Here is a 15,244-nt window from a genome sequence, read left to right as displayed (position 1 = left end):
GGAGATAAGGAACGAGGTAGGAGAGAGACCCACCAGCACCTGAAACTATCTGCAGAAGTGGGGGCCATCGGACCTGGAGGGCAGGTGGGGACGTCACTCGTCCTGCCTGAAGTCAGGATCAGCGACGCGGGCTGTGCTGGGGCCGCCTCAGCCGTCTTCATCCGCCAAGGGGCCCTGCGTGTGCTCACAGTTCACTGTCTTAGATGACTTCTGTCACAGTCCCGAGGAAGCAGAGGAGGCAGAAAGCACATCCCAGGCATATGAGCATTGCTGGGCAATACCCTGGAGGAAACAGCCCCCTTTCATAGCTCCAGAGCACAGGAATGGCTCTCGATGGGGTTACTGGTACAGCCTGTCTCCTTCCCCCAGAAGGGCCTGTGCTTTTCCAAACCCACTTGGAACCGCTTTTCCATGTTGACTGGAAGTTTATTTTGTTCTAAGTGAGAGGGCTGTTTGGAAACCAGTGCTCATATAGTCTTCTGTTTTCATGAATGTTCCTGGCTTCCCATTTTTCCGTCCATAAAATGAGGTTGTTGTTGTTTAGTCGCTCAGTCGTATCCAATTCTTTATAAGCGTATGGACTATAGCCCAGTAGGCTCCTCTGTCCATGGGATTTCCCAGGCAAGAATACTGCAGTGGGTTGCCATTTCCTCTCCAGGGCATCTTACCAACTTAGGGATCAAACCCTCAGTATCCTGCATTGGCAGGTGGATTCTTTACCACTGAGCCATCAGGGAATCCCATAAAACAAGGTAGTTGTATTAATAGATAATCTCCTGGGTTGTTCCCAGATTTAAAAATTTTATTTTTTATAGCCCTATCTCCTTTCCTTGTTCTTATTTCAAATCTTCAGGTCATTATTCTGAAAATTGTGTGACCCGCATAGGGAATAAGATTCTGCAGTTAAATCGTAGTCTCTGTGGAAAAATTCATAGGTTGGAAGGATGGTGCTTAATTGCAATGAACTGAACGGTGGCCACTTTGAAGGCTAGATACAGATTTCAGGAAAGCATCACGTCTTCTGCCAACTTAGCAGCTGAAACCTGAGATGGCCTTAGGACAGATGATATTCATACACTGGGTTTCAGCACAAAGATCAAACACTCAAGAGCCTCATCTTGTGATGTTATCTCAAGAATATCCCGGCAATGTTTTCTTTAACTCCAGGAAGAGCGATTTAGAGGGATGGATCTCGCCACATGTGTCCAGCTGCAAGTTTAATAACTTTCGGGAAAAAAGACTGTCCTATAAACACAGAAGGCACCAAGTATGGGTGCCTGAAACTTGTCTGTTTCTTTGCTTACAGTCGTCAGAATCTTGTATACACAAAGTACAAAATTAATAAACACGGTGGAATTCACTATTATCGTAAACCAGCCAGCAATATTTTATGTGCACCCTAGGGTTTCATTTTGGAATTTCACTCTTCAGTGGATGGAGATGACCGAAAATCAAGTTGAGTTTCATCAGTTTGTGAAACATCCCTCAGGAGTTGTATGGTCAACCTGTCTCCAGATTTAATCATTTATAAAGCTTTTCACTTTTCAGTCAATTAAATATTGCCACCTGAGAAGCTATTTCTGAAGAAGCTGGACGGTGTTTCTCATGGCGTGGAGGCGTTTCTCCACACCTGGGCTTCCCAGGGTAGACGGGCTCTTTGTGGGGTGGCTCTGACATGTTGGTGCAGGAACCGCGTGGGAGGGAGGAGGGGAAGTCCTGCCTCCCTCTATCCCCACCCAGTCCGTTCTGCTCATGCACACGCCACACTCATCTTGGAAACATGCAAGTCGGGGTGTCGCCTGGGGAGACGGTTGATTGCGGTCACTGAGTTTCCTACCGTGATAATCCCTGTGCCTGGCAGCCAGCCTTCCCTGTACCCTGCTCGCTGGCTGCCCAGGCTGCGGCGGAGGGCAGGGGTGGCTCCTCTCGTGCAAGGGCGGGGGGGGGCGGGGGCGGTGTGCTTCCTGGTGCCACCCATCCAGGTGTGCTCCCGTGGCCTCAGGTTTCCAGCTCCGACAACCCTCCCCTGGCTTCTGTGGTCTCTCCTTATTCAAATCCATGAACCATGGAGGAGCGCATGGAAAGTCTTTTTATAGAAATGAGCATATTGTTTCTATCCCTGCCGAGCTATTCTGGGGGCAGCAGATGGAGAAGATGCGATGTGCAGGTCCATCCTGTCTGGGGCAGGCACTCCTCCTGGGGGATGAGGGCTCTGGCTCCAACTCTTGATTTGTGTCCAGCATCAAGACCACTTTTTCTGACACGGTCACCAAGAACTAGGACTTTGAAGGAAGCGAAATGCGCTCAGACACAGAACTGCCCCCAAATAATTTTTTTTTTTAAAGTACTATTGAAAATGACAAGGCGTTTCAGGGGTGAGTGTCGACTGCTCAGCCAGGAGACAAGCCACCGAAGGTAAAGGTGATGGTCAAGGTGACCGTGATGGAGGGGGACAGTCATGCCATGTGAACGCTCGCTGGAACCTGTCCTCTCCTCCCTGGTAGGTGACAGACATCCGGGGCCAAGATGACCGAGCGCTTTGACTGCCACCACTGCGAGGACTCGCTCTTCGGCAGGAAGTACGTACTTCGGGAGGAGCAGCCCTACTGTGTGGCCTGCTTTGAGGCCCTGTTCGCCAGCACCTGTGAGGAGTGCGGGAAGTTGATCGGCTGTGACTGCAAGGTACCCCGGCCCCTTGGGGGTCCCCCTATGCTCCCTACATCCTCCCTTACCGCCTGGCTTCCCTGGGCCCCACATTGGCTCCCCATGTTTCTCTGCATAGTTTGCACTTAAGTCCTGGTTCCCATCACCTTGAACACTCCCGAGCCCCATTCTGCTGGGCTGGGACCCTGCATGAGCCCTTCCTAGCCTCCCCCTGCAGGCTTGGTCTCTGCCCCCTCCCAGTCGCGCCTGCTCAGGGCTTTCCAGGAAGTGTACGCCTGGCCTCCCAGGTAGACTTCTGATGGCCCCAGGTCAGCATCCTTATCTAACCAGACACCTGCCGCCCAATCCCTTTCTGCCCTGAGGCTCCCAGCTCTCCTCCTGGGCTGACTCACAGGGCAGGTGTGCGAGGTCAATATTTGCGAAGTGAGTGTGGTGCGGGTGACACAGTGCCTGCCTCCTGGGTGGAGGGTTTCAGAGGCTCTGCCTGCCCTGGGGCATCTGGGGAGCTTCTGGTCTTCATGGGGAGGGTTAGCTTGTGTAGCTGCTGGCTGAGCGGGTGCGGCTGGCTCTACTGTGCGTCTGCCCTGGGTCTATCTTGCATCTCATCCTTCCAAGGGCCTGTGGTGAGCAGCTGGTCGCACACCAGCTTCTGTCTCTGTGTCTTTAGTAACAGTCTAGGAATGATTTCCATCTGGTGTGGGGAAAGCGGACTTTGCCTTGAGCAGAGACAAGGGGCGTGGGATGCCAGCCGCTGGAGCCTGAGCTGTAGTCACATGTCCTGGCTCCAGAGCAGGGTGGATTCTGAGAGGAAGGGAAATGGGGACCCTCAAAACAACGGGAACTTTGGCTACAACCAAGAGCAAAAGCAGCTGGTCTTGCTCACCTGAAAGCTGCCGGCCCTCCGGCCTCCAGCTCTGGCGGGGGATGGATGTGTGTCTGAGTCCCTCCGCATCCATCTCCAGGCCAAGCAGGAGAGCTCGGACACCAAGTTGCCCCGTTCCAGCCTGGCTCTGTGTCTCACTGGCTGTGTGATCTCAGGCCCATGTCTTGACTCCCTCAGTGCCCATCTACGTGTTTACAAAATGGAGCCACAACAAGGAAGCCTGGGTCATGGGTTCTCACATGTGCAGCTATGAAGCAGCCAGAGTTCTAAGGAGCAGCTGCGTGTGTGCTCAGTCGTGTCCGACTCTTTGCAACCCCATGGACAGTAGCCCGCCAGACCCCTCTATCCTTGGGATTTCCCAGGCAAGAATACTGGAGTGCTTTGGCATTTCCTTCTCCAGGGGATCTTTCCAACCCAGGGATCAAACCCGAGTCTCTTATGTCTCCTGCGTGGTCAGGTGGGTTCTTCACCACTAGCGTGACCTGGGAAGCCCAGGGAGCAGGTGCTGGTGGTATGAACTCCAGTCCCCTCTTCTCTGCCGACTGCACCCCTGCTCTTTCTGCAGCTCAGTCCCTCCCCAGGCCTCCTGAAGCTTCACCCTATCAGTTTTCACTAGAGAAACATCAATAAGAATGTCTGCTTTGAGGGAGAACTAATAGGCAGAGAGAAACTTACTATTTCTAAAGGCTCTCCCTGGAAAAGACGTAAGTAGGTGAGAGTTTTGGATATCATTCTGACAAAGAACAGCTCTGGGTTTTGGGGGGTCTTTTGGAGCATAATTGCTTTAGTGTTGTGTTGGTTTCTGTGTACAAGAAAGTGAGTCAGCTATATGTATACATGTATCGCCTCCCTCCCACCCTCCACATCCTGCTCCTCTAGGTCATCCCAGAGCACTGAGCTGCTCCCTGTGCCATACAGCATCTTCCCACGAGCTGTCTGTCTCACACATGGTCATGTAGATACGTCAATCCCAACCCCCCAATTCATCCCACCCTCCTTTTCCCCACTCCGTGTCCACACATCTGCTTTCTACATCTGCGTCTTTACTCCTGCCCTGCAAATATGTCCGTTAGTACCATCTTTCTAGATCCCACATATGTGTATATTCATATATGATGTTTGTCTTTTTCTGGCTTATCAACTCTGGTTTGAAGGAGATGTTTTGGAGATTTGGGGCTAGTCATCCTTGGCTGGGAGCTAAAGTGAAAACAAAACTGAAGTCACTGATCGTTTCTTCAGTATGATTTAGTGGACAGGCCCTTGAAACTGCTTATCCTTCCGCACATGCTTTACGAGTAAATAAACAAGAATCCCCCCAGAGTGGCCAAAATCAACAAGACTGCTGCAGAGAGAAGACTGCTGTTTAGTCAATCACGCTGAACTTTTCAACCCGGATAACCGTCCACTGTGGAGTCTCAGCGTGTGATTCTGTGCATTTGGGAAGGAAACAAAGAAGTGAACTTGCAGTTAGACCTCGGCATGTGGGGTTTTGAATGTTTGGAACCGTTTTCTTGGCTTTCGGAAATAATTACGAAGTTGGCTTTGTGGAGAAAGTGATGGCAGGAGAAACGTGCCTGCCTTTCAGGGAGCGAACCTTGAGCCTGGCAACAGGGTAAGTGGCAGGGTTTCTGCCAGAGTCTTTCTTCAAGGATTTGAGAGACCATACGGATGGGGACATAGTGGCCTGACTGGCACAAAGCACGGAACATCTTTGCAAAGTGCTGAGCCGAGTGGCGTGGCCCACCCCCCAACACAGCGGGATCCTGTGGGCCTGAGGACTGGGTGGCTCGGGAATCAGCAGCTGATCTTCCCCCAGCCCAGGAGAGACAGACAGGGGCTGGAAGATGGCGAGGGACCCCGCCGCCCTGGGCTGCCCCCATTAACTGGGGAGTGCAAGGTCCCTCCAGGCCACTGACTCCACCCACGGCTCAGCCGAGGCCTCAACAAGGGCAGAGCAAAGCCACAAGCCCTTCCCACGTTAGGAGTGTCTCTGAAATGGAAAAATGGAAAATCTGAAAGGAAGTGTTTGCGCCTAATCTCACATTGTTTATCAAACATTTTACAGCAATTTATGACATTCTGTGTGCATAAGATTACCTTGCTAGTTTTTCTAGGATGTGCTGAAGATTTTTTTTTCTTCCTTTCTTTTTCACCCCTTCATGCACTCTCTCTCTAGAGAACCTTTAAAACAGGGGCATTTTCTAGGATGTTTCAAAGTTCTTGAAAGTTAGTCAGCGAGCCCCTACCTCTTAGCCTTGAACCTCTGGCATCTCAGTGGTGTCTCTGGGGACCACCCGGTAGGCTCGAGACACAACAGAATTCAGCGAGACAAGACTAGCTCAGTACTACAAGACTGAAACTCCATTTGGAGCAGTGAATGCCAGCGGTGAGAAGAGTCACTCAGAGCCCACTTTACAGACACACGTTTAGAGCAGGCGTCAGCCTGATTCAGGCACCAAGTCGGATCACCTAAGCAGACCAGATGCCTCGGCCTTTCTGTGCCGACTTCCAGTCCAGCCCACGAGCCCCAAGCCAGCAAAGTTTTTCCCCACCTTGGCACCCATGCATTGTGGACTTTTCCACAGAAGGGAGTCCCAGAGGAGGTGGGGACATGAAGTATCAACTTGACTCAGGCTGATGTGTAAGGACAGCACGAGAGAAGGAGGATTCCCAGGGAAGCTGATAGCACAGCCTCAGATGGGGCTTCCCACAAGCGCCCCTGAGCAAGCTGCGGGATGTGGCTCTTCCAGGCGTGCCCGTGGGGGTGGTACCCAGGCCCACAGGGCCAGCATCACTCGTGGCCACACGGCATCACCGAGCAACTGGTGTCCTAGCCGGGCCTCCTAGCCAAGGCAGATGAGGGTGAGGGCCTTCGGAGGCCAGGACAGTGCAAGCCAGGGTATGGTCAGGGGAGAGGGGAGCATGGCAGAGAGGAGGCTGTGGCAGAAGGTGAGTCTGGGTGAGCATGCTGGGGCCTGCTTGTAAAGATGCTGCCAGGCCAGGTAAAGGTCTGTGCCCTGCCAGATGCAGACCAGGAAGAGGGATGCAGGGGACCGGGTTCACGGCATCTTAGCATCATTCAGTTAAACTTGCTCACCTATAAAATAGGAATAAAATGTTATTCCATGGCATCATTGTGTGGTTCAAAACAAGAGGGGATTAAGGGAATTTTAGAGTTAGAAGGGCCGCGGAGGCTGAAAGTGCTGTACAGGGTAGAGTGACTGAGCCCAGGAGCCTGGAGCTCTTAGAGGAGGGCATGGAATCTGTCTTCGTCTCATGAGTAAAGGTGACCCCAGCAAGTGACACTTTGGGGCACCTGCTGTCACCATGAGCTGGGATCAAAGACCAATGTTAGCCGAGCAGTTACAGTGTGCCAGGACTGTGGTTAATTCTTCACCATCATCTCTGCTTCCTGGGTGGCATCTGAGGCTGGAAGGGGTCAGGTTACTGACCCCACCCACCCCCCCCCACCCCCTCCCCCGCCACCATGCAGCAGGTGTGCGGCAGAGCCAGGACTTGAGTCTGGAGCCTGCAAGTTTAATCGCTGGGGTGAAATACATCAGGCGTTTTAGACACGTGCTCCCAGCGTCCCCAAAGGCACTAGTGGCATGGCGGTGTGCGGGGCTGTGGCTCGAGGTTCCCCACCTGCCTGCAAGCCAGGTTTCCTCGGCCTGGGGCCGGCGCCGCTGACTGCAACTGGAACAGGGGTGGGTGAGCTGTCGTCCCACCTCAGCCCACCCCCCTCCCCGCCCCACTGATGGTGATGCCAGCTTGTTCAGAGAGAGTTGTGACTCACCATGGCTCCTGAGAGCGTGGGCGTAGATTGGTATTTATCTTCAAGAAAAACATTTTTGTCAGAAGGTTGAAGAATTATCAAATGTCTTTGAATGAACAGTTCAGGGCTGTTGTGTGTTAATGCAGAAATGTGTGTGTGTGCGTGTGCGTGTGTGCAAGAGAGGGCAGACAGAGGGAGCAGCTGTGCAGAGGGGTGAGGATGCCCCAGGGAAGGGATGGCCAGTGACTCAGCTCGGCAGGAATCTCGGCAGGATGGTGACCAGCCCCCTGGAGTGGGTGTGGGATGGGGGCGGGTGAGGGTTCCAGGCAGCTGCTGTCACCAGCCTGGAGGGCCATGCCATAGCCAGGGTGTGATCAGTCCCTCCCTTGAATGCAGGACGTGGGATTCGGGACAGCGAGCTACCAAATGACCAACAGCTTCAGGAGGGTGGAGGCCAGGAGCTGAACCTCCCTCTGGAGGATCTAGTCAGGACAGGGTGTAGTATCAGATTTAGAGGGAACTTTCTAGTGTCAAGGGGGCTTTCTTAGTGGCTCAGTTGATAGAGAATCTGCCTGCAATACAGGAGACCCAGGTTTGATCCCTGGGGTCAGGAAGATCCCCTGGAAAAGGGGATGGCACTCCAGTATTCTTGCCTGGGAAATCCCATGGACAGAGGAGCCTGGTGGTCTGCAGTCCATGGTGGTGCAGTCAGCTTAGCACACATTCATGCAGTGTGTGTCAGAATTTCTTTCATTTTTGACGCTGTGAATAAGAGTCCGTGTTTGTCCATCACTATCTGTCCACTCTGTGATGGACACTTCGATGGCTTCCACCTTTTGGCTTCTTGAGGGCTCTACAGAATCTGGGTCTACAGATTCCCGCTTTCAATTCTTTGGGACATGTACCCAGAAGTAGAATTGCTGGGTCATGGGGTAATTCTCTGTTTAATTTTTTGAGGAACTGCCTGCCATACTGTTCTCCATACCAAAAAGAAAAAGTTGTTAAATTCATTTATTCCATAATCAGCATTACAACAGTGACCACATGATCCAAACCCCAACTCATCTTTAATTAGGCTGATTACTGTCCTCAGTGGACAGGACTTTAGATGGTTTGTCGTCTTTATTCAAATTCTCAACAAAGACAGAGCGGAACTGCACTCACCTGGGTACATTCATCTGGCTTCCTGGTCCAGCCCAGTGGGAACTCTCCCAGCCGGCGCCCCTCGGTCTGGCCCTCCTGGTCTGTGCCTTCTCTGCCCAGTTCACGCATCCTCTGGTCTTTGATGTTCAGCTGGTGGCACTTCCTGGAAGTGTTCTACCCGCCTTCTCCAGGTTGACCCAGGGACCCCACCCCAGGCTCTGTCTCTGAGGTTCCCGCAGCCCAGCCTCCCTCCCCTGGGAATCACAACAACCCCTCGGGCATGGTTGGCTCTGCCCCACGTGCTTGTGGCCAGTGGACCCCCAAGGTCTGTGTGTCCAGCTGAAGCACTGATGAGTTTCATGTGCAGTTTCTCTTTCTTACAGAGAGTTCTCAGGGAAAGCCATCTGTTTTTCAGAAGCTTCTAAACAGTGGCTCCGTACCCCACCTGACCCATTCCAGCCCCTCAAGCTCCATTTCCCTGCCCCCCAGTCCCTCTCACGTCTCTGTCTCTCTGCTCTGGGTCTGCAGGACTTGTCTTATAAGGACCGGCATTGGCACGAGGCCTGTTTCCATTGCTCGCGGTGCCGGGGCTCCCTCGTGGACAAGCCGTTTGCTGCCAAGGAGGACCAGCTGCTCTGCACTGACTGCTACTCGCAGGAGTACTCGTCACGATGCCAGGAGTGCAAGAAGAGCATCATGCCAGGTGGGCGCCATGATCCCGCCTTTTGCACATGCGCGAAGTCCCCAAGCCCTAACCCCCCAATCCCTCCCCACGCCCCCCTCCACCCCTGCACACTCATGCTGGACCTGGAGCTGGGTGCTGTGCCCCATGCGGGTGACATTCTGGCAGACTTGACCGCAGCTGGGTCTAGTGGCCAGAGATGAATGACCTGTCTTTTGATGGGGGGATGGGACTGTGTCCCTTGCTTTTGGTGGGGTGGGGGGGATCTTTGCTTTATGGGAGAGAGGAATCTTCTTTTAAAGAACAGAATGGACAAAAAATGCTATACGAAATATTTTAACACAGTATTCAAAAAATGAATCTTGTTAGACACACAAAGCAAGGGCAAGAAGAACCTAAGATCTGGACCCTGGATAGTTCATCGGCCACGGAGTGTCAGTGACATCCTCTGTATGACCAGTAAGGGGCGACTGGACAGTAACCTTGCCAGACTTAGCGAATAAATACAGGACTCCCAGGTAAACTGGAATTTCAGCCGATCCCACCTGAGACCTCGTTAATCTGGCTTCTCTGCCAGAGAGCCACATAAAATCAAGAGAGGCCTCTGTCCTTTGACTGTCTTCTGGGGTGTGCCCCCCAAACCAGGCTCAGGGTGGTGGGAGCAGGGCACAGGTCTAGGGTCCCCAGCTCTTGGGAAGCAGGATGCTGCTGCCTGGGGAGCCCTCAAATTGCTCAAGAAAGTGTCTGTCCTCAAGATGGCTTCTTGGAGGATGCGCTTTCTTTAGTCCTGAGAAGCTTTAGAATTAAGGGCACACTTATCAGGAGAATCCAACCCAGAGCAATAATATTGTGTTAAATAATCTGATAAAGCATGAGTGAAGTTTAGAAAGAAAATTGGTCTCAAGAGTAAATTAATTTTTTGATTCTAACTAAAAGTGTGCAATTGAGTGATTTAGGTTTGTGGTTTTATACGGGGATTTTCTTAATCTGTAAATGTTTTTGACATTTAAGATACCTTAGTTTTTGAGGCTGTGAATAATGGTCCATGTTTGTCCATCATTATCTGTCCACTATATTTATATATTTAGCTCACTTCATCAACAATTACTTAAAAACCTGAAGTCCAGTTTGCCAAGGTCCTCCTTGGCATCGAACTTAGAAGGGATATCAAATACATTAAATTTTGTTGTTCATTCGCTGAGTCCTGTCTGACTCTTTGCAATCCCATGGACTGTAGCACGCCAGGCTTCTCTGTCCTTCACCATCTCCCGGAGTTTGCCCAGACTCATATCCATTAACTCGGTGATGCCATCCAACCATCTCATCCTCTGTCGCCCCCTTTTCCACTTGCCTGCAATCTTTTCCAGCATTGGGATCATTACATTCTAAGTGTCCTTTTAAAGGACTTCACTACATTGGTGAATGGAACCAAACATAAAGTCATGCCCCTTAAGAGTGATTTTTAAAATTTGCTGTATCCGTGAACACGCTGATAAGATGTGCAGGATGAAGTTCGATGGAGGGTTTTAAATTTTCAGCTTCAATAGAATGAATGTCAGCTTGTAGAAACCTAGGTGCCCTGCAGAGTCATGCTAGTCACACAGCAGCTGGGGTTGCGCCGACACACGCAGAGAACTTAGGCTACAGGGATCATTTAGAGGCAGACTACTGACTCTGCAAGGAGACTGACCCAGGGGATGCCCAGCCGCCGGGACCCGAGCCAGGGCCATGCGTATGGTGAAAGACACAGCTTTCCAGGGCAGCAGTCCAGATTGGGAAGAAAAGTGTTCACTGCCGTTTTGACAAAGACAAATATACCTTAGAGTAAGAGGTGAATTTTTCCTAAAATCCCTGAGGCCACCAAGATGATTCTTGATTCTGGCAGGCTGGTCTCTGAGGGCTGCTCCCCCTCCCCCCGCCCCACTTTCTCCCCAGGGACATGCATCTCACCATCTCTGCTGTTGGGGTTTTTAGGAGAAGCCTGGCTGGTGTCTACTTTGATGGAGGCAGTAAGTCAGAGCAAGGCAGCCAGGAAAGGGGCCCTTGGGGGTGTGACCTTTGAGCAGTCTCAAGGTCGACCTGATGTCAGTGGATGGAGAAGTCAGAAGAGGGCACATCTGGCAGAGGAAATGGACCGGGCATCAGAGGTGGTGTGCCCAAAAAGGCCTGCAAAAATAAGTACTAGATACTTAAAAAAACCAAACAGGAAAAAAACCCACAAAACTAGATCAGAGCGCTAGCTTCCTTCCTTGGTTTGGTTTTCAAAAGTGCTACAACCAAATCAAGATGAGAGCAATGCAGACTGGCAGCACGGCTTCTGCAGGTGTCCCCACTCAGCACCCACAGCTGTGAGTCACCAGTCCGAGGTATGAGGCTCCCGAGCCCACGCAGGGATGCTAAGCCCTGGCTCCAAGGTGCACCACGGCTTCCAGGCAGCCTCACGCTGTTGCCAGGCCTTCGCTAGTTTTCAGATTCCTCACTTGCTCCTTTGAATCAGAAAGACACCCCTTCCTCCAGGTGGACTCGGTCCCCTGGCTCCTCCTCATCTGCACGTCCTTAGAAGGAGGAGCTTTGCCGCCCCCTGCTGGCGACTCTGCACAAGGACCACAAGGTCTGCACCAGGTCTGTGGGTACCCAACCTGGGTGGGACCTGGGACCTAGGACTGGACATCTCCCTGAGCTCCGGGGTGGACAGGAGGCTCATTCTGAACATGCAGAAGGCATGTGTGGTTTGGTTGGGAGGCTTTAGTGAGACTCGGGATTGTCGGGTATTTATGGACAAATTCTTTGGTGTCTGGGCTGAGTGACCAGAGGGAAGGTCAGAGGTTAAAAGAACTAGTGTCAGAGGTGTACATGGGAAATTAAAATCCCAGAGACCAAAGGAGATTTTGGTTCTAGAATTTACAGCAAAGTCCTTCCATCATTTTTACCTGAAATTTAATTGCTTGATGTAATTTTTGCCATTTTCAGGATTCATTGCCTCACAATTTAATCACATAGTTGTGAAGATCACCATTTGCTCCCTACCCCCTGCACACACACTCTGAGTGTTTTGTACTCTCTCTGGGAGGTGGTGCCTGGGGTCTAAAAGGCCAGGAAGCTGAGAAGGTGAACCTGAAAACAATGACACCTGCTAAAACAAGCAGGCCATGATTCTGGAGCGATGCTCAGCTCTTTCCAACCAGCTACAATTTGGCCGCGTCATTTCAGCCTCAGTGCTAAAAACTAGTTACCCAATGCCTGTGTCCCAACACGAAGCCCCCCACACCCCGCCTCCAGCTCCAGAGCCGCCTCCCTCCTTGCTCTGATCTGAGTTCAGTCTGACTCACGTCTTCTATCTGTAAGCTCCGTCCTTCAGGTGCGCCCAGGGGGTGGCCAGAGAGGAAAGAACCACACAACAGCGCCCATGGTCGAGGATGAGCCAGCGGGTGGGTTGCGGCTGTGTCTGGGAAGACCTTGGTGATGACCTGGGGAGTCCGGTCTGCCCCTGAGCTGCCCAAGGACCAGGAACCCTTCTGTTTCCTCACCCAAGAAGCTCCTTCTCCCTAAGTCCTTCCTTGCGAGCATGCTAAGTGCTTGCTAAGTTGCTTCAGTCACGTCCAACTCTTTGTGACCCCATGGACTGTAGCCCACCAGGCTCCTCTGTCCCTGGGGATTCTCCAGGCAAGAATACTCCAGTGGGTTGCCATTTCCTCCTCTAGGGGATCTTCCCCACCCAAGAATCAAACCCGTGTCTCCTGCATTGGGAAGCAGTTCTTTACCACTAGCGCCACCTGGGGAGCCTGCAAATTCTTCTGTAGTACTTCACAAAGGGAGCTCGCGTACACATTTCTCTTACTTAAACCATCTCTTTCTATAAACAGACACATGCTCTTTTTTTGGCAAATATAGGGAAGAAGTCCAAACAAATACAGCCCTCCCTGCTGTGAATCAAGCCTGATGGGGGAGTGGGGAGGGGTGAACCAACAGCGTTTTCTTGATTTCTGGTCTGCTTGAGAAATAATGTAAACCTCTCAGCTGTTAGCACTTTTTCCGGAAGGAAATGGAATATCGAGATAAGATCAGAAAATTGTTCAATGGAAGTACAAGTGAGGCAGGTGGGTTTTAACCACTAAGATTCATCACAGCTCAGTCTACATGGCCGGCTGCATCAGTTTCCATCCCGCTGGGAACCAGATGGGTGTTCATCCTCTGGTCCCCGTGCTCCAGATTCATGTTCCCTAAGGATGAATCTGAGCTGTGCCAGGTGTCTGTCAATATTTCACAAGCTGAGAGACAAGTATTTTTTCCACTTAATGTTCATAATCATCCTGTTCAACACGTAAGTATCGACTATGTACAGATTCTGTTCCAGGAGCCAGGTGTGTGGCTGTGAATCAACTAAATAGGAAAGATGCTGGTTGAGAGGCGAGCCTTCCAAGCTGGAGTGACTCTATGCGGGTCCCAGGACTGGAGGGCGGCAGGTTCTCAGCATCAGTCACTGGGCCTCCCGGGTGGTCAGTAACGACTCAGCTGCTGTCTCCTTGACCCCCGACAGGCACCCGCAAGATGGAGTACAAGGGCAGCAGCTGGCACGAGACCTGCTTCATCTGCCACCGATGCCAGCAGCCCATCGGAACCAAGAGCTTCATCCCGAAGGACAGCGAGAACTTCTGCGTGCCCTGCTATGAGAGGCAGTATGCTCTGCAGTGCGTGCAGTGCAAGAAGGTACCTCTTACTCGCCCGGCCTGTCTGTCTGGCATCCTTTCCTAAACAGCATCCTCCCATCCCCAAGGTCCCTCTGCTCACCGCTCTCCTTGAATAAATGAGAAACCAGCCCTGGACTGGGCCAGGGAGGAAACAAGGAAACTGGAAAGGTCTCAGGGTGGGGATGGGGGTGGAAGCAGACCACTCATCATACTGTCCAGGGCTGTGTCCCAACAGCACTAGACACGGTCAGGAGGCCGGCCCTGGGCTCATTCCCCACGCCTTCCAAGAAGCCGGTTCCACCGTGGTGCTGACTGACCCCAGGTGTCTGCTAAGGCTCTTCCTTCTAACGCCCGAGTAGCGGAATAGACTGTTGAAGGAGGTGCCCCTGGAGGTAGAAAGATGCTCAAAGGGACCTGCGCTCGGGCGGGGCTGCCGAGGACGGCAGGTGACATTGCATCCTAGCCGGAGCTACAGTCTCTGGCTTTGCCCTCCTGCCAGCCAGTAGGCGGCGCTTTCCCGGGCAGATACCCTGGTACCCAGGTCACAGATGGGGACCCGGGTCTGCGGTGGAGGGCATTGGGATGGGGCTGGCAGGGGTGCCCTTCCGTCTGGAGAGCGTGTCTGGGGCGAGGACCGTGCGTCCTCCAGAGGAGTGGGCGCGGCGGGAGCTGAGGTCCCTCTACCTGCAGCCCATCACCACCGGGGGCGTCACGTACCGGGAGCAGCCCTGGCACCGCGAGTGCTTCGTGTGCACCGCCTGCAAGAAGCCGCTGTCGGGCCAGCGCTTCACGTCCCGCGACGAGTTCGCCTACTGCCTGGGCTGCTTCTGCGACCTGTACGCCAAGAAGTGTGCCGGCTGCGCCAACCCCATCAGCGGTGAGTGTTCCCTCCGGGCCTGCATCACCCCCGTCCCTCCCCGCGGATGTCCTGTGTTAGCTTGCAACCGGGCCTGTGTTTAGACTGAAACAAGGTCCTATTGTTTCAGTAAAGGATGGTTTTCTCTGCACACATCCTCCTAACCCGCTCTCAGCTCCACCACCCTGTGCAGGAGAGTCCACCCCTCCACCCCGGCCCACGCAGCGTCTCCTCCGTGAGGCCACGTTCCACCTCTCTTCTCCCTCATTCTTTACATCCAGAAACTTCCGAACACCAGACCTGAGGTGCGCAGTGAAGGAGTAACAGAAATCAGTTCCCAGATGCACAGTAGGAGGAATACACACACACAGCAGGAGTCTCATGATGAGTGATGACCATGTAATGCTGGCCCGTCTTATTTTTCTGAGGCTCAGGAGCTCCCCAACCTGAGTGTGGAATCTAATTTAAACGTGGAGCCCAGCCCCTCGAAGTTGTAAGAGGTTCACACTGTCTATAGTACAGGAGCCAGGCTGCCCAGCTCCCTCTCCATCTT

The 15,244-nt window shown here is 52.6% G+C and overlaps 1 protein-coding gene across 5 annotated transcripts in view; it reads left to right on the top strand.

The window, feature by feature from the left end:
• Positions 1 to 15,244, top strand: part of FHL2 (four and a half LIM domains 2) — a 47,481-nt gene that overhangs the window by 31,743 nt on the left and 494 nt on the right. For 3 of the 5 annotated variants that reach the window (XM_019969853.2, XM_019969852.2, XM_019969851.2), the window contains exons 2-5: positions 2,505 to 2,682; positions 8,994 to 9,168; positions 13,685 to 13,854; positions 14,526 to 14,712. In XM_019969853.2, coding sequence (XP_019825412.1) covers positions 2,527 to 2,682; positions 8,994 to 9,168; positions 13,685 to 13,854; positions 14,526 to 14,712 — 688 coding nt within the window. In that variant the 5' untranslated portion in view covers positions 2,505 to 2,526. Of the gene's footprint in view, positions 1 to 2,066; positions 2,416 to 2,504; positions 2,683 to 8,993; positions 9,169 to 13,684; positions 13,855 to 14,525; positions 14,713 to 14,972; positions 15,243 to 15,244 lie in introns of those variants that run through there. The other 2 variants (XM_070798393.1, XM_019969856.2) reach the window with 2 other exon arrangements.

The sequence above is a fragment of the Bos indicus genome, chromosome 11 (assembly GCF_029378745.1).
Source record: "Bos indicus isolate NIAB-ARS_2022 breed Sahiwal x Tharparkar chromosome 11, NIAB-ARS_B.indTharparkar_mat_pri_1.0, whole genome shotgun sequence".
Lineage (NCBI taxonomy): Eukaryota > Metazoa > Chordata > Mammalia > Artiodactyla > Bovidae > Bos > Bos indicus.
The sequence above is the reverse complement of the archived record's forward strand: the minus strand, read 5'-3'. Positions and strand labels throughout refer to the sequence as shown.